The 27,452-nt window shown below is 43.0% G+C and overlaps 1 protein-coding gene across 7 annotated transcripts in view; it reads right to left on the bottom strand.

Annotated features, from left to right (window-relative positions):
• The window catches only part of LOC122556787 (serine/threonine-protein phosphatase 2A 55 kDa regulatory subunit B beta isoform), a 564,274-nt gene that overhangs the window by 11,141 nt on the left and 525,681 nt on the right, over positions 1-27,452 (bottom strand). For all 7 annotated transcript variants that reach the window (XM_043703957.1, XM_043703958.1, XM_043703960.1 and 4 more), the window contains 2 exons: positions 22,198-22,375; positions 17,323-17,487 (listed from right to left, as the gene is read on the bottom strand). In XM_043703957.1, the coding sequence (XP_043559892.1) occupies positions 17,323-17,487; positions 22,198-22,375 (343 nt within the window). The remainder of the gene's footprint in view (positions 1-17,322; positions 17,488-22,197; positions 22,376-27,452) is intronic.

The following is a 27,452-nucleotide window of genomic DNA, read 5'->3' as shown; positions in this document are numbered from 1 at the left end:
AAAGTCTTTTCCCTGAGGTCGGGGAGTCCAGAACTAGAGGGCATAGGTTTAGGGTGAGAGGGGAATGATATAAAAAAGACCTAAGGGGCAACTTTTTCACGCAGAGGGTAGTACATGTATGGAATGAGCTGCCAAAGGATGTGGTGGAGGCTGGTACAATTGCACATTTAAGAGGCATATGGATGGGTATATGAAAAGGAAGGGTTTGGAGGGATACGGGCCAGGTGCTGGCAGGTGGGACTAGATTGGGTTGGAATATCTGGTTGGCATGGACAGGTTGGACCAAAGGGTCTATTTCCATGCTGTACATCTCTATGACTCTATGACTCATTGAGCCATTGTAGAGCTGTACAAGACATTGGTAAGGCCACATTTGGAGTACTGCATTCAACTCTGGCCACCCTTCCATAGGAAGGATATTATTAAACTGGAAAGGGTGCAAAGAAGACTTACATAGATGTAACCTAGACTGGAAGAGGCTGGATAGGCTGGGAATCTTTTTCCTGGTAGCACAGAAGGCTAAGCGGCGAGATTTTCAAAATCATGAGGGGCAAGGATAGGGTGAATAGCCAAGGTCTTTTCGCTAGGGTAGTGGAGTCCAAAACTAGAGGGCATAGGTTTAAGGCGAGAGGGGAAGGATTTAAAAGGACCTGATGGGAAACTTTTTCAAATAGAGGGTGGTGCGTATATGAAACGAGCTGCCCAAACAAGTAATAGAGACGGGTACAATTACAGCATTTAAAAGTCATTTGGATACATTCATAGATAGAAAAGGTTTAGAGGGATACAGGTCGATTGCAGGCAGTGGGACTAGTTTAATTTAGGAAACCTGGTCGGCATGAACGAGTTGGGCCGAAGGGCCTGTTTCCATGCTGTATATCTCGAAGATGGAAGGTCAGTCAGGACAGAATTCACAACCTGTCGAAAAGTACAAAGGGATGTACAAGGAATACTAAGTTATTCAGCCCTTTGCGTGCATTCTGCTATATTTGGCTTTGCTCATGGCCAAAATGCTTACAATGTAAAAAGCCACTGGGGCACAATGCCCGAGGCCACCTACAGAGCCGTGCTTTTGCGCAAAATTACCTCTTTAGTTGGGGAGGTGGGCAAAAGAAAGGATGAAGAGGCATAAGCTCTGAGCGACAGCAGAAGTGCTGAGACAGCAGCCATATTAGTGTAATACCGACGCACACAGATCCCTGAGTCAGCCACACATAAATAGACCTCTCTGCATGGAAAACAAAGATTCTACTTGTTACCTAACTAAGTGACACATTTTTCAATTTTGCTTTTCTCTTTCTTGTTTTGTTGTGGCTGGTTGATTTTCTTTCTGTTGACACAACAATATTGTCTGAATAATTGATTCATTATTCCCACAAACACAATAAAAGATGCACAACTTTCCCAGTTAGAAAAATCAGGTGATAAGTTGAGATCTGTTCACAGGCATTTGGTACAAATGGTACAGGTCTGTATTTTTAACCTTTTACTTTTCTGGAATGGTTTTCTTACCAATCCAATTAAATCAATTCCATTTAAGAGGGGATCAGCAATAGCGTCTCTGAATTGTATCTGCCACATAGGACCCTTGAGTGAGAGAATGCTGTAACAGGATTAATTCTACACAATGTGCAGGGCTCGGAAGCTGACATCTGCAAATGGAAGCTGTGACCGACTGGGCTAATTCAGTGCCAAGTTCTTTCCGCACCCACTAAATAATGCTGTGATTGTGATTAACCTACAATTAGCAGAGATTAAAAGAAAACAATATTAAGAATGGGAAACATGAAACCAAAGCAGAAAATCCTAGTGGCTGCATTCCCATTCCAATCCCTTTCTCCCATTTGCAGATTTCCCATTCCTCTTATGCTGCTCCCTCTGGGCCTCTCACTCACTCCAAACTGTTTCAGGGACTAATGCCACTCGCTTCACTTTTCAACTCCCTTTGCACTATTCAATCTCTCGCCCACTGAACTTCTGGCTCTGCTCCCAATGTCAACAAAGCAGCTCTGCTGAAATGGCCGTCTACCTCAACAATGTAAGCTTTCCCATCACTTCCCTCGAAGGTTGTGGGTTCAAGCCCCACCTCAGAGACACAGGTACAAAGTCCAAGCTGACACTTTATTGCAGCACGGACAAAAAAGGAGGGCAACTTTTGTTCAGCTGACATCAGTGATGCCTTAAAAAATAATCTGCCTCATGGACTGTAAAATGCTTCAGGACATCATTAAATATCATTTCCTGATTTCCACCAATCTATTAAGGCCAAAGCAAGCAGGTTTTGCACATTGCATCCCTGATTTCCTGATGAGCCCTCCAATGTATGTGCTGCCACAAGGCTGTAGAACTAATCTTCTCTGTGTCTTTTGAGCGGGTAGAGAAAATTCAGTCAAAAATCTGGATTTTAAGGTGAAACTGATCGTACTCGGTTTTTTAGAATAACACCATAATGTTCCAGCTGGCTTAAATAAAGCATTCTCCAATAAACATACTGTTCTGCTAATGCAACAAGAAAAGCCTCAAGCAGGGCAATGGCTTTGTAAATGCTGTGTAGGTCTCTTTGAATGGAGTGCGAGACCCTTGACAAAAGCATTCCAGCAATGCCTGATAATGGGGTGGAGTGACTGAATACCAATCAAGAGGCGGATCCCCACTGTCTTCCTCCTCTCTCTCTCCGAATTTTGTTTTAAAAGAAAAAGAACCTCTTAGATTCATAAAATCTTACAGGAAGAGACGGTGGACATTTGGCCCCGTCAACTCTCTGGCAAACTACTACTTTATCCCAGTACCCTCCTATTAAAGAGAATGTTTCTTTGTCACATATTTATTCACTTGCCTTTTAAAATGTATTCTGAATTCTATTTCTGGGAGGGCATTCCAGGCTGGAAAGAAATGACTCAATGGGCCAAATGAGCTCCTTCAATGCTTTACCATTCCATGATTTTACATCCTCATAAATACTCTGTGCACTGATTGCTTTTTTGTCCCAAGCAAATTTTGATTGCTCACTGGATTTGATAGTTTAGCTTTGAACTGCAGTGGAGTCATTTTTTTTTATCAGTGCCTGAATCTCTAAAAGAAGGGACATTCAATGGACATAATCTTCTCTTCTGAGGTCTAGGCTCAGCAGAGGCTGTGGAACTGAGTGTCACTAACACTCAAGGCTGGGTTGATTGTTCGTGTACCATTACACCATTCTTAAGTGCAAGCTGACTCCTGTGTCAAGCAGGGTGGCACACTGACCTGCTGCAGAGGTTAGCGATCCTAGTGCTATGTTTAAACAGCACCCGGATAAGCATTCATTTCCTGCAAGCAGGAGCATTGCTCAATCTGTCTGAGAAGATGCATGGATCTAGTCAATTCCCAGTCAGCTGAGCTATCTTCTAAGGTGTGAAAAATGTGTTGTTGGAAAAGCGCAGCAGGGGAATCGACGTTTCGGGCATAAGCCCTTCTTCAGGAATGAGGAGGGTGTGCCAAGCAGGCTAAGATAAAAGGTAGGGAGGAGGGACTTGGGGGAGAGGCGTTGGGAATGCGATAGGTGGGAGGAGGTTAAGATGAGGGTGATAGGCTGGAGAGGGGGTGGGGGCAGAGAGATCGGACCTGCAATCTTCTTCCCAATCTCTTTGCCCCCACCCCCTCTCCTGCCTATCACCCTCACTTTAACCTCCTTCCACCTATCGCATTCCCAACGCCCCTCCCCCAAATCCCTCCTCCCTAGCTTTTATCTTAGCCTGCTTGGCACACCCTCCTCATTCCTGAAGAAGGGCTTATGCCCGAAACGTCGATTCCCCTGCTCCTTGGATGCTGCCTGACCTGCTGTGCTTTTCCTGCAACACATTTTTCAGCTCTGATCTCCAGCATCTGCAGTCCTCACTTTCTCCTACCTTCTAAGGTCACCTTGCAAAACCTCTACGACCTCCCCAGTCAGACTTGTAACCTTGGCCAGCCTCCTCAAGATGTGCCCATTACACTCCAGCTTCCTTGGTTATCCTATATGGCCCATCAAACTTAGACTATCACCACCTGATCTCAATCATGGCAATGGCATAGACAAATACGCTCCAAATGGACTCCATTCCATTCTCCCAGTTTCTCTGTCTCCACTATTATTTCTCTGACAATGAAGGTCTTGTGAGGAAAGGTTGTACTCTGAAATTATTGGCGTGCATTGAGTTTTGTTGGATTAGTGCAGAAGATTGAGGACAAAGATGTCAGCTTTAGGGCAAGGAGAACCACTTCTGATAACTCCTTCTGTCTCATCAATTCAGGATTGCTCCCCCCTCCCCACCCCAACCCACTTCCTCACGCCCCCATATTGCATGGCTGATAGGCCCCACAGACCATGTCTGCTATATTCCATACACATCTGTTCTCACCTCTTCTTTTTCCCTCCTAGAAACACATTATAGAACATAGAACATTAGAACATTACAGCAAAGTACAGGCCCTTCGGCCCTCGATGTTGAGCCGCCCTGTGAAACCAATCTGAAGCCCATCTAACCTACACAACTCCATTCGCGCCCATATGTCTATCCAATGACCATTAAATGCCCTTAAAGTTGGTGAGTCTATAACTGCTGCAGGCAGTGCATTCCACACACCTACTACTCTCTGAGTAAAGAAACTCCCTCTGACATCAGTCCTATATCTATCACCCCTCAATTTGAAGCTATGCCCCCTCTTGCGAGCTATCACCATCCAAGGAAAAAGGCTCTCACTGTCCATCTGATCTAACCCTCACATTATATGTCTCAATTAAGTCACCTCTCAATCTTTCTTCTCTGTAATAAAATCAACCTCAAGTCTCTCAACCTTTCCTCACAAGACCTTCCCTCCATATCAGGCAACATCCTGGTAAATCTCCTCTGAACCCTTTCCAAAGCTTCCACATCCTTCCTATAATGCGGTGACCAGAACTGCACGCAATACTCCAAGTGCAGCCGCACCAGAGTTTTGTATAGCTGCAGGATTACCTCATAGTTCCAAAACTCGATCCCTCTACCAATGAAACCTAACACAGCGTATGCCTTTTTAACAACCTTATCAACCTGTGTGGCAACTTTGAGGGATCTACGTACATGTACATTATAGTTCCCTTTGTCTTTATCCTCCACCCCACTAGTCTCTGAAATCAATGGACCAACCTTTGCAATTTCTGTTAACTTCAGAGTAATGCCCCTCGACTCATCGTCCCTTGCCCTCTATTTTCAACATCCAATAAGGTACTGTCCCGCTTCAACACACTGCTCCATTCCTCAATCATCCTCAAAACTCCCTATCCTCTCCATCACATCTTTCCATGTAAACCTAGAAGCCACAACACCCGCCCTTTTCCCTCCCCTCTCCTCAATGTCAAAGGCTCCTTCCTGGAGAAACAGCTACTTGTGTGTTCTTATTTCAATGCAGATATAAGGACTTCACTGCTCATTAAGCGGTCTCATTGACACTTGGCTGATCAATAAATGGGGTGATCGATTTGTTGAAAATCTCTGTTCGGTCTCCAAACATGAGACTAACTTTCAATTGTCCACCTTGCCCTAAAGCTGACATCTTTGTCCTCAATCTTCTGCACTAATCCAACAAAACTCAATGCACGCCAATAATTTCAGAGTACAACCTCTGCCCCCACTTTGTTTCCTTTTTCCTTGTTGGCTTTGGCTTTACCCTCATTTTTCACTTCTGCTAACAGATGGTCATTGTTCATTGTTCTGCTATTCACACCTCCCTTAGACACAGCTTCTGTTCTCAAAAAAACTTGTCTCATTAAAATTCCCTTTTGTCTTGCATCACCAACCCTTTTGTCAATCAGTCTCTCCTGTTTACCACCCTGTCACACTTTTGTTCTTTCTCACACTTTCTCACCTAGCTTTACCCAAATAAAATCTACCATAGATCTAAATTAACCCAGTTCTGATGAAAGATTAATCTTAGAATAGATTAGATTAGATTCCCTACAGTATGGAAACAGGACATTTGGCTCAACAAGTCTACACCGACCCATTCCCCAACCCTATATTTACCCCTGTCTAATGCACCTAATCTTGTATATTATTGTATTACATAGGAGCCAATTAGCCAAAAAGCAACTGTGTAAGTGTCCCAGTGGATCTTTTTTCACCGTTGCATTAGAGTCTCAGGCATTTTAGGCCTGTGACTGAAGCGTGCAGTCACGGCAAATTCAAATTTAAAATAAAGGGCTCTAACCTATCCAAGCCAGAAGTATATTTATTTTAAACATCTGGGAACTAAAACAACATTCAAGAAGCTTGACATCATCCACGTCAAAGCAGCCTGCTTGATGAGCACCCCATCCACAAACATTCACTCCCTCCGCCAACTAGGTAGCAGCAGTGTGTGCCATCTACAAAAATGCACTGCAGAAATTCACTGAGGCTACTTATGTAGTACCTTCCAAACCCACAATCACTTCCATCTAGAAGGACAAGGGCAGCCAATACATGGAAACATCAGCACCTGCAAGTTCCCCTCTGAGCGAAGCTCTATGAGTCAATTTAAAAAAAGGCTACCAGAGTCTATTAGTCATCAATCTGAAATGTTAACTGCTCTCTCCATCGATGCTACTTGATCTGCTGCTTTCTGTTTGTTTTAAATCGAGCAAACTTCGTTAGATTCTCAGCCTATGGTGAGTTAATTTAATTCAACTTAATTAGCACAATGATTCTCACAGTCCCGGTTACCACCCAACAGTTATAGAAAAACTGCATGCAGGGCAAAACAATGGTTAGGATTGGTTCGGATGCTGCCTGAACTGCTGTGCTCTTCCAGCACCACTAATCCAGAATCTGGTTTCCAGCATTTGCAGTCATTGCTTTTACCTCATCCATATTGCCATCAACGTCCAAACAGTCAACTGACACATACTGAGTATCCTGGCCAATCTGAAATAGTAGCTTGGAACAGAAACTGTTTCCAAAACTGACACTATTATATCTAAGTGAATCATGCAGTATAAATTTTTGCTCCCTTTGAATTTGGGCATTCCTCCATTCTTGTGCTGATGAGCGCAAAATGAAAAACTTTGTCAGTATGCCTCTATTTTCATCTATCCTCAAGTTCGGTGCTAGCAAGCAACTTGCAAGCATTTATTGCTCATTCCTAATTCCAATTGAAGTGGTGGTTCTGGGCTTTATTCTTAAGTCACTGCAGTCCAAGTGGTGTAGGAACATCCAATAGTTTGAAGGAAGGAGTTCCAGGATTTTGATCCAGAGGTAGTGAAGATGGTGATAATAGGGGGTTGGGGGTATGGTGGCACCTGTGGCCCGTGTACTTTTAGAAGGTGGAGGGAGGTTTGATAGCTGCTCTCAAAGAATCTTTTGAGAGTTTCTCCAGTGCATATGGTGCACGCTATAACTGTTGGTGGGGGAAGTGAATGGAAGCAAATCATTGCAGCATAGATGAAGTGAAGTCGTCAGGGGAAACCTCTTCACCCAGAGAATGGTTACAGTGCAGGACTCTTTGTATCAAATATTTTGGGCTGGATATGAAGGAATGAGGTAGGTCTACCTCTAGCGAGAAGCACAAAGAAAACTGGAGGCTGATGGAGGTTGGAATTGAGGAGCGACAAATTGGCAAGTAAGGAAGAGGAAATGGGTGAGTGGGAATGTGAAAGAGAGTGGGGAGGTGGAATGGGTGAGGAGACGGGGAGGAGGAACGGGGGGAAGGATAAGTGGGTAGGGGAATACTATGGAGGTGGAAAGAGAAAGCCAGCTGAGTCCATGAGGGGTAGAAATAAAACGATAAAGTTAAATGAAGTGTAAAGTGGAAGGAGTTGTATGTTGAGCATGAACTTATACCTGCAGTGTAAATACTACGTAATAAGTTGCCCTAGAAATTATCTTAAAATATACCATGTTTCATCGTCAGTAGTAGCCATCCCTGTTTAAATACAGAATTAGCTTCTTGATGGTGCTTCTTAATATTAAATGATACAGTTCAGTATGTTCAAGTCTTTCAATGAACATGTTGGTAGAATTTTATTAGTCAATAATGGACGAGCTACATGAGCTGCACAATCTCCTATTCATTTGGCTAGACAAATTCCTGCCATTGGTTTTGGCTCGATCCCATAACAACCGATGGCTGCAGAATGTAATTATCACCTCGACACATCTAATAGTTGGCCTTGCTCTGACTGACTGCATTGTCCCACACAAGGGTCACTTCTTCACATGAGCCCAGGGCAGGTGAGCTGATCACGAAAAAGAACCTTCCATTTCTAGAGAGGCGGATCAATCACATTGATTTAATCTGGAAATTGGGAAAATGGGATCACAGCTTCCAAACTAGACAATTATTCAGGCTTAACCGCTCCATGCTGCAAGGTTAATGTTATCAATCAAATATATAGGATCCATAATGGAGTGAGTTGAGCTGAAATTGACTCCTGACAGAGTATTGCAGTAGAAAATTCTTTTCTCTATTGAAGCATCCACCTAATATGGCGCACATCTCTCTGTAAAACCTACACTGGATCAAGATTTTGGTCACCCACAGTGTGGAAAGAGGCCATTCGGTCCAACATCTCTACACCGACCTTCTGAAGAGCATCCCACCCAGACCCAGTCCTCTACCCTGTCCCTGTAACCCTGCATTCACCATGGCTAATCTACTGAGTCCTGCACATCACAGGGCAATTTAGCATGGCTAATCCACCTAACCTGCGCATTTTTGCTCTGTGGATGTAAACTGGTAGAAACTGATGCAGACACAGGAGAACGTGCAAACTCCACACAAACGATTACCCAAACCTGGGATCAAACCCAGGTCTATGGTGCTGAGAGGCAGCAGTGCTAACTACTAAGTCATTTTGCTGCCCCCATTCTCACCTTTAGGCAATTTACTAAAGTAAAGGCACAAAACAAACACAAATTGCTCATCTACTGAGAATTGCTTTAGTCAACACTGCTATCACCCGAGGTAGATTCTCAGAAAAAAAAATCACAACATACTTTATAAAATCAGAATTACTGTTCTTGTACAATACATTCGCAGTTCTGACATTTATGTACAATTCATTGAAGAACTTGCACACATTGAGTTATATCATTTGGTCATACAAGGCAATGTTGAGGAGTTATGCAATATATATTCTTAGAAATATAAAGATATTTATAGTGCAGAAATAGATAAGTTGGCCCCAACTGGTCCATGCTAATATTTATGCTCCCCAGGAGCCTCCATGACATTTACTTTCTTCCTCGTGTACTTAACCAGCTTTCCTGTAAATATATCAGAGCCATTTGCCTTAACTACTCCCGGTGGTATGGAGCTCCACATTCTATCCAGTCTCTGGGTAAAGTTGCTTCTCCTGCACTTTCTATTACATATAGTGATTTCCCCTATATTTATAGACTCCCCAACAACTGGAAACATCTACTTTATCTCTATTTTCTTAAACACTAGAGTCTCATATATCAGTTAATTGTTCAATTTTCTTCACCCAGTTTCTTCCCACTCTTTCAATAAATCTGTAGCTTGCTGCATGTAGTTGCATACATTTATCCCGGTTCATTACTCAGTGAAGGTCTTCAGACGTTTTATGCAACAGTTTGTAACTTTTCCAAAGAGGTTGTTCTTGATGTCTCATTAAGTGCCAGCTATACAAACATAGAGATGCTCACAGCCAACCTAAACCCTGTTCCACCATCATTCAGCTGCACAATTTTCATCTGGCACTAGTGGATGGCTGCCTTTCCCATTAGTACTTACCATTGAGAAGGTGGTAGTGAGATGTTTGTGCAGTACGTTTAGAAAGGGAATTCCAGTATTCTGATCCAGTAACAGTGCAGGAATGGTGATCTAATTCCAGATCAGGATGCTGTGCGCCTTGAGGGTAGTGGCGTTACCATACATCTGCTATTTGTCCTTCTTGACCATTGTGACACTGTTCGACTTTGCTCCTATCCCAAATCATTTGATGCTGAAACTCTCACCCATGCTTTTGTGACTTCTGGATTGGAGTTATCCTTGATCTGTGGCTTGTCTCCCACATTCTACTCTGCAAAAACTGAAGGTCATCCCAAACTCTATCTTCTGTTTCTTAACTTGCAGTTAGTCCTGTTCCCTAATCAGTATGTGCACTGACCCTCAATAGCTCCTTGTCAACCAACACCTTCTTAGCCTCACCCTTCCTTATCTCTGAAATCTCCTCCAACTGCATATCTGCAACGACTTGAATTCTGGCCTCCCTTGCATTCCCAATCATAACTGCCCCAATATTAGTGGCATGCCTTCCACTGTCTCAGCTCCAAAGTCTGTAATTACCTCCCAACATCTCTTCAAAGACCTTTAAAACCTTTTTCTTTGATCACTTGACCTCTTATTTTCTTATATAGCTAGGTTTGTTTTATAATGCTTTTGTAAAGTACCTTAGAATAATTCATTATGTTAAAGCTGCTAAACAAGTTATTGACACACTTGCACAGAGTGAGGGAGCTCTGCACTAAATGGGGGGGGGGGGCAACTTTCATTTGAGCTATGAATCGAAGCCCTTGTATGTTCTCTCAACCTAAATCTATATTCTGAAGAGGAGAAGGGGAGCTATTCTTGACGTCAAGGCCAATACCTTTCCTCAAACAAAATCAGATAAAACTGATGATCTGGCCACCATGACATTGTTGTTTGAAAGCTTGCTCCATACAAATTAGCTGTCGCATCGTAATAACAATGACTAAACTTCAAAAGTGTAAAGTGCTTTGAGAGGTCCAGTGATTGTGAAAGGTGCTATATAATTGCAAATATCTTTTTGTTAAAAAAGTTAATTGCAAGAATGATACATTATAAAAGGCGAGGAAATGGTACTTCTGTTGCATATATTACAACCTGGTTAAATCCCACATTTGGAAAACTGTGTTCAGTTTTCAATACCACTCTATAGGAAGCTTATAGTGGCTGCAGCACGGAATAATAAACTAAAATCAGAAAGTGCTGGAGAAACTCAGCAAGTCTGGCATCGATGGAGACAGAAACAGAGTAACATTTCAAATCCTGTATGACTCTTCTTCAAAGAACTCCAAAGACTGGACTCAAAACATGAACTCTGCTTCTCCCTCCTAGATGCTGAAAGACCTGCTGAGTTTCTTTGGGTTGTTTTTATTTCAGATGTCCACCATTGGCAATATTTTGCATTTATTCACCACAATGAAACCAGATTAACAAAGGTACATTGTGAGGGCAAGATGGAGAAACTTGGTTTGCATTCCCGTGAGTACTGCAGCATATGGAATGGTATGATTGAGGAGTTTACAATGTTGAAAGGTTTTGATAGGTTTTGACAGGTAGTGACTAACTACTTCCACTGTTGGAAGAAACCAAGAATTGGGGTATATAATCTCAAGATAAGAACTCTGGTATTTAGAAGGCAAATCAAGAAACTTCAAGTTTGGTAGAAATACGCAACTCACACTGTCAGAGGTTTGTGGGTACTGATTGATAATTGGTGCTTTCATGATAAGATCAATGAGTTTCTGTTAGGTAAAGGCATCACAGAATAGGCAGCTAAGAATGGCAAGAAAGATTGAGACAAATATCTATTTTAATGGTAGGTCAGGCTAGAGGGACCAAATGAACTATCCCAGTTCCTATGATGCTCTTCCAAGACAACTAAATTTTCAGAGTGGGAGCAAATTACTGCAGATGCTGGAACCTGTACTGAAAACAACAAATGCTGGAGATCACAGTGGGACAGGCAGCATCCATGGAGAGACAACAAGCTAACATTTCGAGTCGAGATGACTCTTCATCAGCTCTAGAGAGTCATTTAGACTCGAGATGTTAGTTTGCTTTCTCTCCATGGATGCTGCCTGGCCTGCTGCGATCTCCAGCATTTGTTGTTTTCAGTAAATTTTAAAAGTACTAACTGGCTATGAAATACTTTGGGATGTCATGAAAACCAAAAAGATGAGTGGTAAGTTTTTGGGTTAATTTTTCTTAACACCACAGTAACAAATGACAATTAAGACCATTTCCTTCTCACCTCATTCCTGAATTATTTCTTCAATTTTACAATGCTCAGTTTCTTATTATGCGGTTATTTTCATTCATTTCCGTAATGACTTAGAACACTCAATTCCCTGCATTGTGTCTAAGATGACAGATGATAACTCTTACACTGCTCTCTGAAAAGCTTTATTTCTTCTCCTTTTGACTTGAAGCAACTAGTTTTCCACAGAGTGTTGCCACCTCAGTTGTACATGGATTTTTTTCTCCACTCAGGTCGCTGACCTGAAACCTTAACTCTGCTTCTCTCTCTCAGATGCTGCCTGACCCATGGAATTTTCCAGCATTTTTTTGCTGTTATTCCCTTTTAAAATTTCATTTTGATTGCATTTGATCTGTTTCTGTTCTTCAGTTTCCACCTTAGTTGCAGTTGAAAAGAATTGCCTTCCTAGATGATTCAATTTATTTGATTTTTACTCTCTTGCAGTTGTATAATAGAATCATAGTATGATACAACACAGGAGGAGGCCATTTGGCTCATTGTGCCAGCAGCAACACTTTGAAAGAGCTGTGCAATTAGTCTCACCCCCCTGCTATTTCCCCAAAGACTGAAAAAATTCTCCCTTTCAAGTACTTACTTAATTCCCTTCAGAAAATTATTGTCAAACCTGATTCTATCACCTTTACAGTCCGACCATATTTCACTGTTTAAAGAAAATTCTCATCTCACCTTTAATTCTGCTGCCAAATGCCCTGAAAAAATATGCAACTTTTAAAATCCACCTAGAAAAATGATTCACCATAACGGGTTCAAAGTTCTCTCATTGTATAATGCATTCCAAGCTTTTCATCTGGCACATAAATCCTTTAAGTATGATACTTAGTCCCTGCAACACGATATTGATATAAAGCAGTGTATTTTCCATACACACATATCTCTGCTGGATGTGAGTGATGAAACACCAGTGTTCTGATCCAATCTCTTAATAACATCCTTCATCTGACAGGTTTCAATGATGCACATTGCTTATCAGATCCTTAACAAATATCGCAATCATAATGTGATGAAGCATTCACATAGAAAGCACTGATGGACAGTGAATGATAGGCCACAGGAACCGAATCCAGCTGAGATGAAGGGGGTGGAACAGTGGGAAGGGGATTAAGGATGAGACAGAATAATGAAGACAGGCAGGACATTTACAGAACACCATGAGCTAGGAAATTCCTCTGTGGCACTTTATTAATTGTATACGATAAAATCCAGAGAACTTGTCGCAATGCAAGGCAAAGTCACAGAACTTATATTACGAGCTTTAGAAAATAATACATTAAGAATGCAAAGTGAAAGAGCTAAGGTCTATAGCGCAGGATGCTGTCAACATTCTAAAGGAGAATATAGCGCAGCAATGGTGACTAGGCAATGGCAAGTTCTGAACAACCTGTCGATTGCATGAGGAAAGGAGGTTAAAGGATTAGACTTGGAACTAACAGCAGGTTGCTGGGGAACTAGAGGGAGCATAACTCAGAAAACAAGTAATAGAGGAATTAGTACAAACCTCTGAGAAGCAAGTGGATTAGATTTCTGAGATGCTATGTGTACTTTTATGAATGAGTGGATTCAAAGATCTGGTGACTTATTGTATCACAACATCTAAGTGAAACATTCTTGGTCTTAGCCCTCAAGGCCACATCTGTCCATTCTGGTTAACACCTGTGTAACCAAGACAGAGAACCATGCACATTTCATAGAACCACAGAATTATACAGCAAAAGATGGAGGCCATTTGGCCCAACTCGCTTGTGCTGGCTGTGAAGGTTCTCTTTTATTTAGTCTGAAGGCTGATGCTGCACTAAGGTAGTCTGCTGTCGCACACTAAAACACCATGGCTGAGGTTGAAACTCGCTGTCAGTCAGCTGGTTCACCATGGAAGCGGCTGCAGAATCTCATACTCTCCATGAAGTTCTCACAGACACAGAATCTCACATAAACGTAGGCCATGGTTATTACTTTTCCCTTCTAGTTGCAGTTATTGAGGCAACTGCAGCAATCTGTTTACTGCCCTGACAAGCCGAATTAAAACCAATGCAAACTATTGTCGAACCAAGGATTTTTGGATCTGTTTGGTTTAAGCCAACACCAAGCCAACTGTGAGGATATTATTGTTCACATCCCTACATTCCCAAAAACATATTTTTAATCAGTATTTTCTTCTCTGTGTTTCAACCAACTTCCTATCCATCATGCCTCTCTCTCTTCTGGCTGGGTCTTCATCTTATTAGCAAGTGTCTTGTGTGGTACATTGTGAAGGAAAACCACATGTCCAAGTTTTATGTTGTTAAGATTACTAACAAACTCTTATTTTCACATGGGTTTTATAGCTTAATGGAACAACTTGGCTAGAGGAGTGTCAAGTTCTGGAGCACATATCTTCAGTATTATTGCCAGAATGTTGTTGGGCCCATGGGCTTTGCAGTGTCCAATGCCTTCAGCAGTTTCATGACATCAGATGGAGTGAGTTGAATTGGCTGAAGACTGGCATGTGTGATATTGGGTTCCATTGGAAGAGGCTGAGTTGGATTGGCACTTGTGACTGAAGATTATTGCAAAAGCTTCAACCTTATCTTTTGCACTGATGTGTTGGGCTTTTCTGTCATTGAGGATGGGGGTATTTGTAGAACCTCCTCCTTCAATGAGTTATTTAATTGTCCATACCATTCATGACTGGATGTGGCAGGACTGTAGAGCTTAGACCTGATCTGCTGATTGTGGAATCACTTAGCTCTATCTATCGCTTGCTGCTTATGCTGTGTGGCATGAGACCAGTCTTGCTTTTTAGCTTCACCAGCTGCTGCAGCTCCTACAGCGCCTACACTCTCCATTGAACCAGCGTGATCCCCTGGTTTGATGGTAATGGTAGAGTAGGGGATATATTGGACCATGAAGTTTCAGATTGCGTTGGAGTATGATCCTGCTGCTGCTGATGCCCCACAGCACCTCATGGATGCTCAGTCTTGTGTTGCCAGATTTGTTCAAAGTCTATCCCATTTAGCACAGCGACAGTACCATTCAACAATGTGAAAACAGAACTCATTCTCCAGTAAGAGTGCACGGTCGTCACTTTTGCCAATACTGTTCTGGACAGATGCTTTTGTGGCAGGCAAATTAGTGAGAAGGAGGTCAAGTATGTTTATCCTTCTTGCTGGTTCTCTGACTACCTGCAGCAAATCCAATCTAGTTGCAACATCCTTTAGGACTTAACCAGCTCAATTAGCAGTCCTGCTGTTAAGAGTCTTGGGAAAGGGTACTGAAATCCTCCAACCAAAGCACAGTGTAACCTTCAACGCTTCCTCCAAATGTTACTCAACAGCGAGGAACACTGATTCATCAGTCAAGAGTTGGTGTTAGTTGACAATCAGCAGATGGTTTCCTTGCCTAGTTTGACCTAATGCCGTGAGACTTCATGGTGTACAGAGTCAATGTTGAGGTCTTCCAGCGCAACTCTCAGTGGTTAGCACTGCTGCCTCATAGTGTGGGACCCAGTTTCGATTCCACCCATGGGCGACTGGGTGAACTTTGCACATTCTCCCTGTTTCTGAGTGGGTTTTCACCGGGTGCTCTAGTTCCTTCCCACAGTCCAAAGATGTGCATCTAAATTGGATTGGCTATGGGAAACGCAGGGTTACAGAATTTAGGGTGGAGGGTCTGGGTCTGGATAGTATGTTGCTTGACAGATCAATGTGGACTTAATGGGCCAAATAGCCTGTTTCCACACTTTAGGGATTCTGCGCACTGTATGCTAGTATGCTGCTACAACTGTTGGGTCTGTCCTGCCTGTAAGAAGGACCTGAGATTTAGTGTTCTCCTCCCGCTCACCAGCAAAAGAAAGGCCATGCACTGAAGATTGGAGCAAGGCTATCCCAGATTCTGCACTGTCTGTGGAAGGGTGCTACTTGAACGCAACAAATGTCAATGCTCAGGGAACAAGCCTTGTCCTTCAGTTAGACTCTTGCCAGATGTCTGACCTCAACACACAGTTCAACAAGTTCAGATCATGTGAAGGCGAGTCATACTGAACCCAACACTTCAACAGTGTTTCTCTTTCCACAGATGCTGCCAGACCTGCTGAGTTTCTCCAACAGTTTTTTTCATTGGTTTCCTTTAATAACCAATGCTCCCATTTTATTGGGTAGCAGGGGTTCTAGGATAATGGTTGTGTCGTTGCTTTCCTCGAGACTGGCTTGTAGTTCCTCTGGACACGTCTCTGCACTACTGCTTCCATTATTAAAAACCACACAACACCAGGTTATAGTCCAATGTCTGATGAATCACCTGATAAAGGAGCAATGCTCCAAAAGCCGGTGATTCCAAATAAACCTGTTGCACTATAACCTGGTGTTGTGAGATTTTTAACTTTGTCCACCCCAGTCCAACACCGACACCTACAAGTCATGGGTTCCATTATTATACACTTTAAACCCTGCACCTTTATCACTTCTATCATTTAATTTCTCCTGCCTACAACCCTATTTACAGAACTTCCTTACTGTTCTTTCTTCCAGACCTTCTCTTTGGACTTGCTTATAATCTGTTACATTTCTCACTTTTTCCAGTTCTGATGATTAGTAATTGACTTGAAACCATAACTGTGTTTCTTTACCAGATGCCACCTGAGTATTTCCACCATTTATTTTGTGTATTTCCAGCTTCATTGCTACTCCTTTCCTTTTCTTTTTATTTTTTCACAGATGTGGTTCCTGCTGGCAACATCAACATTTGTTGCTATCTCTAATTACTGTCAAGTGGCAACTGCCCTGAATTGGGTGGCTTGCTATGCCACATTGCTGTGGGTCTGGAGTCACAGGTAGGCCAGACTGGGTTCAGATGGCAGATTTCCTTCCTTAAAGGGCATCAGTGAACCAGATTGGCTTTTAGAACATTTGAGGATAGCTTCACGGTCACCATTATAGAGACTAATTTTTGAAAATTATTATTATTCAGCAACTCAGTTCAATTTTTACACACTTCAGTTACGGGATTTGAACTCATCTCCAGAGCATTAGCCTGGGCCTCATGATTACTGGTCTATTGGCATTGCTGCTTTGCCACAGTTTCCCCACAGTGCAACTACTGATCCTGTAATACATTCTCTCTCTCTCTCTCTGTACCTAACTCCTGGTCTCCATTTGGCAGGTCCTCAGGAGTTGTGTCATGGGTATTTACAGCTCTCCTGCCTGGGGGAGGTGGGCTCATGGGTATCCACCTCCCAGTGCCCATTTTTCAAATCTACCACGAGGAAGACCATGGCCTGTGACCAAAACTGTCAGTGAGTGGCACAGTGGCAAAATGAGGTGGGTACTTACGTTTGGAGTGTTTATCACATAGCGCTGATGCTCGCATGTCGCACAGCCGAATCGTTCCTTTACTGCTACTATACACAAACATGTTACACTGGTGCGGATGAAATTCTGCTGCTGTAATCACCTCTGTCAGCTCTTCCATGTTGGCTGGCTTTATATCTACAATATCTGGAAGACCGTGATTGAAGGAAACAACCAGTCTGAAATGGAACATCCACCACCTCACTGCCAACATGTCATAGAACATTATACTTTACCTCCTGAGTCCTGGATACATGGAGAGCTGAATGGAGCATAGGTTTCAAGCTGATAATCACCATTTCCCAAAGTTGCTGTGTGGAAATTAATGCCTTCACTATAACAGTGACTGCACTTCAAAAAGTCCATCAGCGGATGTAAGGCTTTTTCTGATGTCACAAGAGACATTATATAAATTCAGAATCATCTTTCTTTCTATGTTCATCAATAGTAAATAAATGTAACTCACTAACATATGACTTATGGGCTTTAATACAAAGGTACAATGAACCTTTCACTTTTATTCTGTAAATGAAGGAGACCTGCATTTTGCAACAGACTGTAATTATGTATATTGTGAAATGTTCATAATTATGCAGTCCTTTGATTATTTTATACTTCATTTTATTTTAATGAGGACCCATAACTACATTATGAATTAAACAAGTAATCGTACGTAATTCATAGCATCACAATTCTGCACCTGTTGCCATAGCGATTTTTCCAAGAAACCAATTATCAAATTACCTGATACATTAAAAAGGATAATAGCATCTTAAGGGGGTTGGAATGCAAATGGTGGATGTTAGTTCAACCGAAGTAAAGCAGTAAAGCATAATATATCCAAAGATCCAGGGGTACTGACGGCAAATATACAGCCTCAGAGCATTGCTCCAGCATAGATCAGCTCATTAGCCACCAAAAAGATAGCTCAACAACGCAGACTCTACATGTGAGAGAGAGGTGCAAAAGACCAGAACAAAGAGTCAAGCAAATCCAAGAGAGAAAAGAAAACATAGTTGCATTTATTTCAAAAGAGATGGTGCTTTATGGAAAACAAGTTGAAACGTCTGTTCATTATTCATCAGCCATAAAGGACTGATCGATTGACAGTCAAGGATCATCCAGTTGAGTAAAAGTCTATTCACGTGCCCACAGGGTGTCGATTGACCAATGGTGGGAGTCTGGGGATGAGAGGTGGTCAAGAGGCAGATCAGGTTCAGCCAGAATTGGCAACAAAAATTGGAGGGCAAAGGGCTTGTACCTCAGTTAAACTGCTATCCTCACGAAATCTAAAACGCATAAATAGACCACTCAGCCTAACAGGTCTGTGCCAACATTTATGACCCACTCAAACTCCCCCCCCAGCTTCTTCATCTAAGTATGAATTGAAGACATTTATTGCCAGTATAATTAGGCTGTGAAGGCCATTTGTGGTTCAGAGACGAGGAGAACCAAAATTGAAACACATTAAGCTCTATTAAATGGCAAAGGAGGTGTATATATTTAACCTGCTTAACTCTTTTTCCACCCTGTTAAGACGTTCATGCACACGTACAACTGATAGCTGAAGAAAGTAGTTCAAGTGAAAATGGTTTTCATCCTCAAAGCCTCATTGAACTATGATCTAATTTTCCGAGTCAGTTCTGGAACTAACTTCAAGCAAAAAAAAAAATCCAACCTTTTCCTTAACCATTTGACAGCGTGTAGTAGGCTCTGAAGCACCTGATTAGCTCCTGTAATACCAACATTCTGCTAAAGTTATTGCAGCCAAAAATAAATCTCTAAAGTGGTTGTGTTCCTTGCAAGGATTTATCTTTCCCGTAAAGTGAGCCAAATGGAAAAGGCAGTCAAGGTAACAGAGGTGCAAATGGACCCTTGAGGCAAGTTCGATCAGGCTGCATCTCTGAGTACTATGGGGTCCTGTAAATCCACTTACTATTGATCAGGATTTTAATTGCTCCTCTCACTGGTACAGGACACAAATGGTCTGGTGTCAGACGGAACAAAACCTGTTACCACAGAATCAGCATCAATAATTATTCTCATCAATCATGGGCTGTCACAGACTCATGCGAGTCCCAGGATTAGGACATGATGAGGATTAGTAAATCTTACAGCTCAACATCTACAGTTGACATGGGGGAGGGAGAGAGTGACACATCAAAATGGGTTTCTGACATGCACTGAGAAAGTTGGTTGAAACACAAGTTCTATTAACACCAGGCTCCTTGATAGGCCAAGATGTTCCCCTTCGAGTGCAAGGAAGGTCACCTTCTTCCACTCACTGAATTCTTAACCGTCCTGTTCGGAAAGGTTGGGTGTAGAGGTGAGAGAAGTCTCACCCATTGGATGGAAAGGTAAGCAGAGCCTCAATATTCCACCAAGGCACCCTGCTGGATTCAACAGCATTCCCTGGAAGTAAGGGCCCTGGGGGCTCGGTGTTCCCACCTGCTAACCAGGTAACTCAGAATTGGGGAGCTCTGTTTAATGCTGAAAAATGTGTTGCTGGAAAAGCGCAGCAGGTCAGGCGGCATCCAAGCAGCAGGAGAATTGACGTTTCGGGCATAAGCCCTTCTTCAGGAAGTTCAGGAGCTTCTTCAGGAGCTCTGTTTAATGACAACATTATCAGGTAGGAAGGAAGCGCTCCTGCTCATACAACACCCACCAAAGGTGGAGACAGCTAGCTCCTTCCTGAGATCAGGTCCTTTAACCAGGTTCCCATTGCCTTTTAAATGGCAACACTCACAGCCTGGCCTGGGATTGTGTGCCATGCTCCCCAGTGGAGAGCACCCCCCCACTGCCAAAGGATTAACAACTCATGATGGTGGGGTAAGACCCTAAACTGGGCATGAACTGCCCATATAAAGTCTCAACTGGTAGCAGGATGGGAAGATCATCCACAGGTTTTTCTGACGTGGCCTTAATTGGGGCAGAAGCAGGAAGGCAGCAGAGTCTTCACCCACCAAACTCTCACCCGACTGAACACTCCTTCACACCCTCAAACACACTATGGGCAAGGTCAGTAATAAGTTCCACCCTTTGTATATGAACTGAATCAGACTTTGGTTGGAGGCTTCCTATGGTTTAATAGAGACAAAAATCTGCGGATACTGGGGAGTAGGTTAGAGCGGTGGAACAGGGAATGGAGATGGTGCAGTGACAGCTGTCTAGATGATGGGGGGAGGAAAAGCACTTTGTTCAGACATCTGGGAAGCTCGCGAGTGGAATGTCTCCTTGTCTGAGCAGATGCAGCGGAGGCAGAGGAATTGGGAGAATGGGATGCAGTCCTTGCAGGTTACTGGGTGGGAGGAGGTGTAGTCCAGGTAGTTATGAGAGTCTTTAGGTTTGTAACAAACATCTGTCTGGAGACTGTCGCTGGAGATGGAAATGGTGAGATCAAGAAAGGGGAGGGAGATGTCCGAGATGGATCAAGTGAACTTCAGGATGGGGCGGAAGTTGTGGGTGACGTCGATGAACTGCTTCAGTTCAGCCTGGGTGCAGGACGCTGCGCCAATGCAGTCGTCGCTTTAATGGCGGAAGAGTTGGGGCACAGTGCCTGCGTAGGTATTGAACAGGGACTGTCCCTTGATTTGGAGGATATGGGAGGAATTAAAGCAAAAGTTATTGAGGGTGAGGACCAGTTTGGTGAGGCGGAGGAAGGTATTGGTGGAGGGGGACTGGATGGGTCTTTTGGAGAGGAAGAAACGGAGGGTCTGGAGACCATTCTTGTGGGGTGTGGACGTATATAAGGACTGCACATCTGTAGTGAAGATAAAGCACTGGGGTCCGGGGAGCTAGAAGTTCTGGAGAGAAGGAGGGTGTGGGTGGTATCGTAGATGTAGGTGGTAAGTGCCTGAACTAAGGGGGAGAGGATGACATTGATGTAGGACGAGATGAGTTCGGTGGGGCAGGAGCCCTGCTGATACACACTCCCCTCACCTCTATCCAGGGAGCCAAACAATCCTTCCAAGTGAGACAGAGGTTTACCTGCCTCCTCTTCCAACCTAGTTTACTGCATCAGGTGTTCCCTGTGTAGTCTTCTCTACAATAGGGAGACCAAATGTAAACTTAGGGAACGAGCATCGCAGCCGGGTCCACAGGGGCTGACCGGACCTTCCAGTCACTGCCAATTTCTATTACCCCAACCATTCCCTTTCCGACATGACAATCCTTGGTCCCTCCATTGCCTAAACAAACCACAGCACAAATTGGAGGAACAACACCTTATCCTCTGCCTTGGCAGCATACAGCCCGGAGGACTCAATGTTGAATCCTCCAATTTCAAATAACCTCCCTCCCCATCTGCTGACTCCCATTCCAGCCCCTAGCCCTACTTTCCACTGCTCTCTGCCACCAACTGGATTCATGCCTCCCACTGATCAACCAGGTTGTACCCTCTGCCTGTCTTCACCAATCCCCACTTCACCACCCTGCCCCTGCAAACCCTTTTATCTGCAACTTCCCCCACATGCATCCCCAGTCCTGAAAAAGCATTACACCCTCCACTTCTCCATCTCCTGATGCTGCCCGACCTGCTGTGTTCTTCCAGCCTCCCAACTGTCTCCTATGGTTTAATAGCAGTCAATAATGACCCTATTCAGATACACAAGGGGTAAGGATACTTGGCTGAATGAAACCAGTGAAATTATTTAAGTGACAGTTGGAACATCTGTGCAAAGAGAGGCAGCAAATCAGAATTTCTTTTTTAAATTATAGATTAAATTAAAGGCCACTTATTTGCACTATTTCTGGCCCCTATTCTATCAGACCATCGTGCATCAATATTCCAGTGATCAGAATCACAATCATGTGAAAAATATTATTTATTGATGAAACTTGTTTTCCGTTCAAGGATACTGAAGCTTCGGTTGGTAATCTCCAGGTGCCAAAGGTTTATCCTCAAGTCATCCGCTGACATGTATGTCTCATAGTCGCTGTTTACGGAGATGGAGTTGATGTGGTATGTGTGAGCATTGGCAAACACCCTACGAGGACTGGCCTCCACCATCAGATCCATGGGCCTCAGCACTGGTACCTGGGGAAAGAAACGTGTATCAGTTTGAGAAACAAAGTACACAGCTCAAAAGTACATTAGGCCAGCCAAAACTGTAGTCCTGAATTGTGTTAATTTTGTCTTTACATAGTGTACAGTACAGATAGAGACCATTGAATCCATCTAGGTCATGTTCTAGTTTGCACTCTACATGAGCCTCCTTTCACTTAACTCTATCAACATAAACTCTATGCCTTTTCTATCTCTCACATATCTCTCTAACTTTCCAAGAAAGGCATCTATGGCACTCTTCTCAATTCCTTCTTATTAGTGACTGTTTTTCACACTGGAGATAGGGAAGAGCTATCCTGGTACAGACAGTGGAAAAAAAAGGGGCGCGCTGGTTATCACTGGGCCTGGAGTCACACGTGGGTAAGGACAGCAGATTTTCTTCCCTGATGTGCATTCGTAAACCTTACAACAATGATAGTTTCACGGTCATCGATATTGAGACTAGCTTATTAATGGAAATAAAGTTCCACCTACTGCTGTGATGAGATTTCACTAACGCAGCATTAGCTTGGGTCTCTGGATTATCACTGATACAACAGCATATCCCTGACCAATTTCAGCAATCTCTGTCCATGGCTCTTCAGTACTTGGGCAGGATTAGGCTGCTTATCTGTAAGATCTCTGTACTGCTGAATCCTGCCAACTCTTACACATGGACACACAATGGGCACAGCAGAAAGGGTCACCAGAGAGTATGGAGCCTTGTCTCAGCCAGGACTTTCAGGGAGTGTGACAAAGCATTGGGGCAGAGCTGGACATGATAGTATCATTTTCAACAATGGCGAAGTTTCTTGATGATTAACGTTCATCTGATTTCAAAGCAATTCCAAAATAAAAACGAGAAATAAAGTTATTGAATGTGACTGACTTTAATCTGAAATATTCCTGGATGTTATTGAAAGTCTTTAACAAACCCAAGCTGGAATTTTGACCAAATTCTCTAAAAGTATTTGCAATCTACTCACATCATCAGGCCCTTCCTAATCATCTGGAGCATAAGCTTCTAACAATGTGCCATTAACCATGTTGAATTTGCAGCAGTAAGACTGGACTTGGAAGAGTGAATGTGCATGTCAGCAAGTATAGCATTCGAGTATGTGTGTACACATAGCTCAAAAGGTGCAAACATATTATGTGGGCGAGTGTGTGTGTGAGAGAGAGACAGAGAGAGAGAGAGACACACACAGACACACACACACACACACACACACACACACACACAGAGAGAGAGAGAGAGAGAGAAAATGCAAGAGAGATATGCACACTCTTAATTCCGAGAGAGAGTTCAGCCACAGATGCTGAGTCACCATTCAGATGCCAAGGGTGGAGTGACAGCAGAGTTCTGACAGCACCCTATCTGTGCTGAGGCTGTGAAAGACACACTGGCTAATGTGGCGTGACAAAAATCAGCCATGTATTATTCAACACAGCTGGATATTGCAGGATGCCCGGAGACACAGGTTGCGCTGTTCATTCTGAGGTGAGGGAAACCTGATTGTCAGTCAGTCAGGCAGTCACCTCTGTCGGGGAAGGGCACCACTACCTCGCCTGCGGAACCTACTGGTAAGACTGAGAGAGTTCTTACTGAATTATTGAATGAAGCCCAGTGACCCATCTCTAATTAGTCATGCAACTTCAAAGGTCTCCTAGCACAATGAATCAAGTACTGATCTGTTTAACATGGCTGTCAGACAGTGCACATGATGAATTACGTTGAATAAATAACCTGTTTTACCCAGTTATGCTGCATTACTCCAAACATTTAGCGAGATTCTACAGGCACACATTAGCGTGAACTTGGGAGGGGGGACAGGTTAGCTGTCTTTTTGCTATTCCTTCCTTGACCTTTAATCTCAAATATGCCTCTCAATGTTTAACACCAATCTGACTGATGGAAGATCAGTTTTGAGATCCAATTAAGTGCTAACTATTTGTGGCACTCCTTCCATTACTTTTATAAAGGAATAATGCTCCGTTTTAGAGGAGATATTAAACCATTACAGTGGGTTGCCTTGTCTTGATGACACTGATGGATGTCACTGTAGCACTACTAGAATCAGAGCAAGTGCTCCTGGTGCCTTTGGCAATATCTTATCCTTGACCAAGACCACAGATATTTAAAAAAATGATGCTTCTGCTAATGGGGTATGTTTACTGATGTCGCAAGTCCTGAAATAAATCATGGCTGAACGATTGACCACCATTAGTTAATTTGCTTGCTGTGGGATCTTACTGTGCATGAATTGGCTCCATTTTTTCCCAAATTTGCAACAGGGTCGGTAACCAGACGACAGGGTTGTGAGTTGCCAAAAGAATGAGAAGTGATGTGTTATGCAATGATCTAGAATATATTGTCTATACTGTGATTGAAGTAAATTCAACAATAACTTTCAAAGGAGATGTCTATATAAAGGAAAAATTCACAGTACTTTTGGAAAAGATCAGGCAAGTGGGACTATGACTCAGTGACTGCACTTCATTAGCTATGAAGCAAGAGTTTAAGCATTCCAGTTGATAGGCTGTGAGGCTCTTTATCCCTCAGCTTTCCACACAGTCCCCATGCCACCTGCATCTTAATCAGACAGTCATTCAGTTCCACTGAAAGAGTTCTCTCATACCTGTCCCCATTATAAATCATGGCTGAGAGCTCAGTCCCATGAAACGACTATCTCAGTAGGAAATTTTGTTTTGACACCTGGAGAGAACTGTTGATTTCCTTTGACTGACATCCTTAAGTGGTTAAAATATGCTGTTCTTTCTGTGGTCTCTTTTGTCCACGTCTCAACATTTATTTGCCTAAAAATAAGAGATGTAATATATTTGAAGCTTCTGTTATTTTTACCTAAATGCTATTCTGTTTGACGTAATTGTAGGGTTATAGTTTCAGGACCATTTTTCTGCATTCCTCAAAGTCCTCTTTAATTCACCTCAGCCTAATATAAAACTACAGCCTCTGTAAAATTGTCTAGCAATCTGAATTTATGTACTTTACGTTTCTTTCCCATTCACATATGCTAATTGAGCTTAAACCCGCTCCAAGCACATTTATGAGCCTCCATACGAGGAGAGTGGTCTCAATTCTGTTGAGATGCAGCCTATTACTTCTGAATAGGTGCCTCCCACCCTAGAAGGTGGGAGGTTACCTCAGAGAACAACGGAATCTTGATCAGATGGGCCAAGGAGTGGCAGATGGAGTCTAATGCCCCAAGAATTTGAAGGCCTCTATTCTGTATCATGCCTCAGGGCATAGTGATCTTCCACACCTTCCAAATTCAATTCTTGCGGGCATGCAGCACTGGGAATAACCCAGTGATTACTGCCTGTAAGATTCTACTTTAAAATCTCCTTCCTAGCCCCAGACAATATGACTGCAGAAACTCAATTCTTGTCTTTTCTATGTTGTTGGTACCAAAATAGACCATGGCTCAAAACCTGCCCCTGCAGAAGATTAGATTAGATTAGATTACTTACAGTGTGGAAACAGGCCCTTCAGCCCAACAAGTCCACACCGACCTGCCGAAGCGCAACCCACCCATTCCCCTACATTTACCCCTTTTACCTAACACTACGGGCAATTTAGCATGGCCAATTCACCTGACCTGCACATCTTTGGACTGTGGGAGGAAACCGGAGCACCCGGAGGAAACCCACGCAGACACGGGGAGAATGTGCAAACTCCACACAGTCAGTCGCCTGAGTCGGGAATTGAACCCGGGTCTCTGGCGCTGTGAGGCAGCAGTGCTAACCACTGTGCCACCGTCAAGATTCTGCACTTTTTCTGTGTATTTCTTCAACCTGGCGTTAGGGAGGCAGCATACCATGCAGAACTCATGGAGCGGCATGGTGGCTCAGTGGTTAGCATAGCTGCCTCACAGTGACAGGGACCTGGGTTCAATTCCAGACTCTATGTGGAGTTTGCATGTTCTCCCAGTGTCTGCATGGGTTTCCTCACTGGAGGTGCTCCTGCTTCCTCCCACTATCCAAAGGTGTGCAGGTTAGGTGAATTGGCCATGCTAAATTTCCCACAGTGTTCAGGGATGTGTAGGCTAGGTGTATTAGTCAGGGGTAAATGTAGGGTAGGGGAATGGGTCTGGTTAGGTTACTCTGCAGAAGTTCGGTGTGGACTTCTTGAGCCGAAGGGCCTGTTCCCACACTGTAGGGATTCGATGATTCATGATGATGGTTGTAGAAATGCCTCTCTGTTCCCTCTCACATCTATGGAACATGCTATAACAACTGTGTCTCTACACTCTGGTGCTATGGTCTTGAGATCAATGCGTAGGTGGAGCACTGCTGTTTGAGAGTGGCACACACCATGCAGAATCATGTACTTTCTCTTCTCCCTTACAGCTACCCAGCTATTGTCCTGAGCTCTTATTGCTCATGGAGTAACAACCCCTGGATTGTGCAACTCAGGAAGCACTCACACTTGCAGAAATCCTGAGCTCGAGTTAGAGATATTTCCTTCATAGATGGTGTCACAGGACACAGGAAGTATCTATATACCCTCTTTAATAGTCTTGTCTCTACCTTGTTTAAACAATTAAATTCAAATTTGTTCCTCTTAATCTACTTGGTGTTTATACTCTTATCGATTTACTTAGTCTTATACTAACCTTGGTTGAATGCAGGTCATTAGCAAACATTAAACTGAGGCTCCACTTATCTTCTCAAATAGAAGTAAAAGATCTGCTGGCACTATTTCAAATTTGCTGTCCATACCAATATTTAACCTTCAACCAATGTTATAAAATCTGATTTCTGGTTCCTATCTCATCATGGTTTATGAAATCTTTCTGTGTGCAAATTTCAACAATTAGCAATGATTAGTTCAACAATATGAAGTGCTTTTAACATGTCTTGATATTTGAAAGGTGGCATACATTTGCAAAGTCTTTCTTCAATAAATGTTTACTCAGCAGAAAATATCAATCAAGTCATCTGCTAATGTATATTTGATTGAGATCATTGTTCATAGACCTTTCTGTAAACTTGCCATAGGCCAATATTTTACCTCCCAGCTTCAAAAAGGATCTAAATCCTGATC

This window comes from Chiloscyllium plagiosum, chromosome 14, assembly GCF_004010195.1.
Source record: "Chiloscyllium plagiosum isolate BGI_BamShark_2017 chromosome 14, ASM401019v2, whole genome shotgun sequence".
Classification (NCBI taxonomy): Eukaryota; Metazoa; Chordata; class Chondrichthyes; order Orectolobiformes; family Hemiscylliidae; genus Chiloscyllium; species Chiloscyllium plagiosum.
The sequence above is the reverse complement of the archived record's forward strand: the minus strand, read 5'-3'. Positions and strand labels throughout refer to the sequence as shown.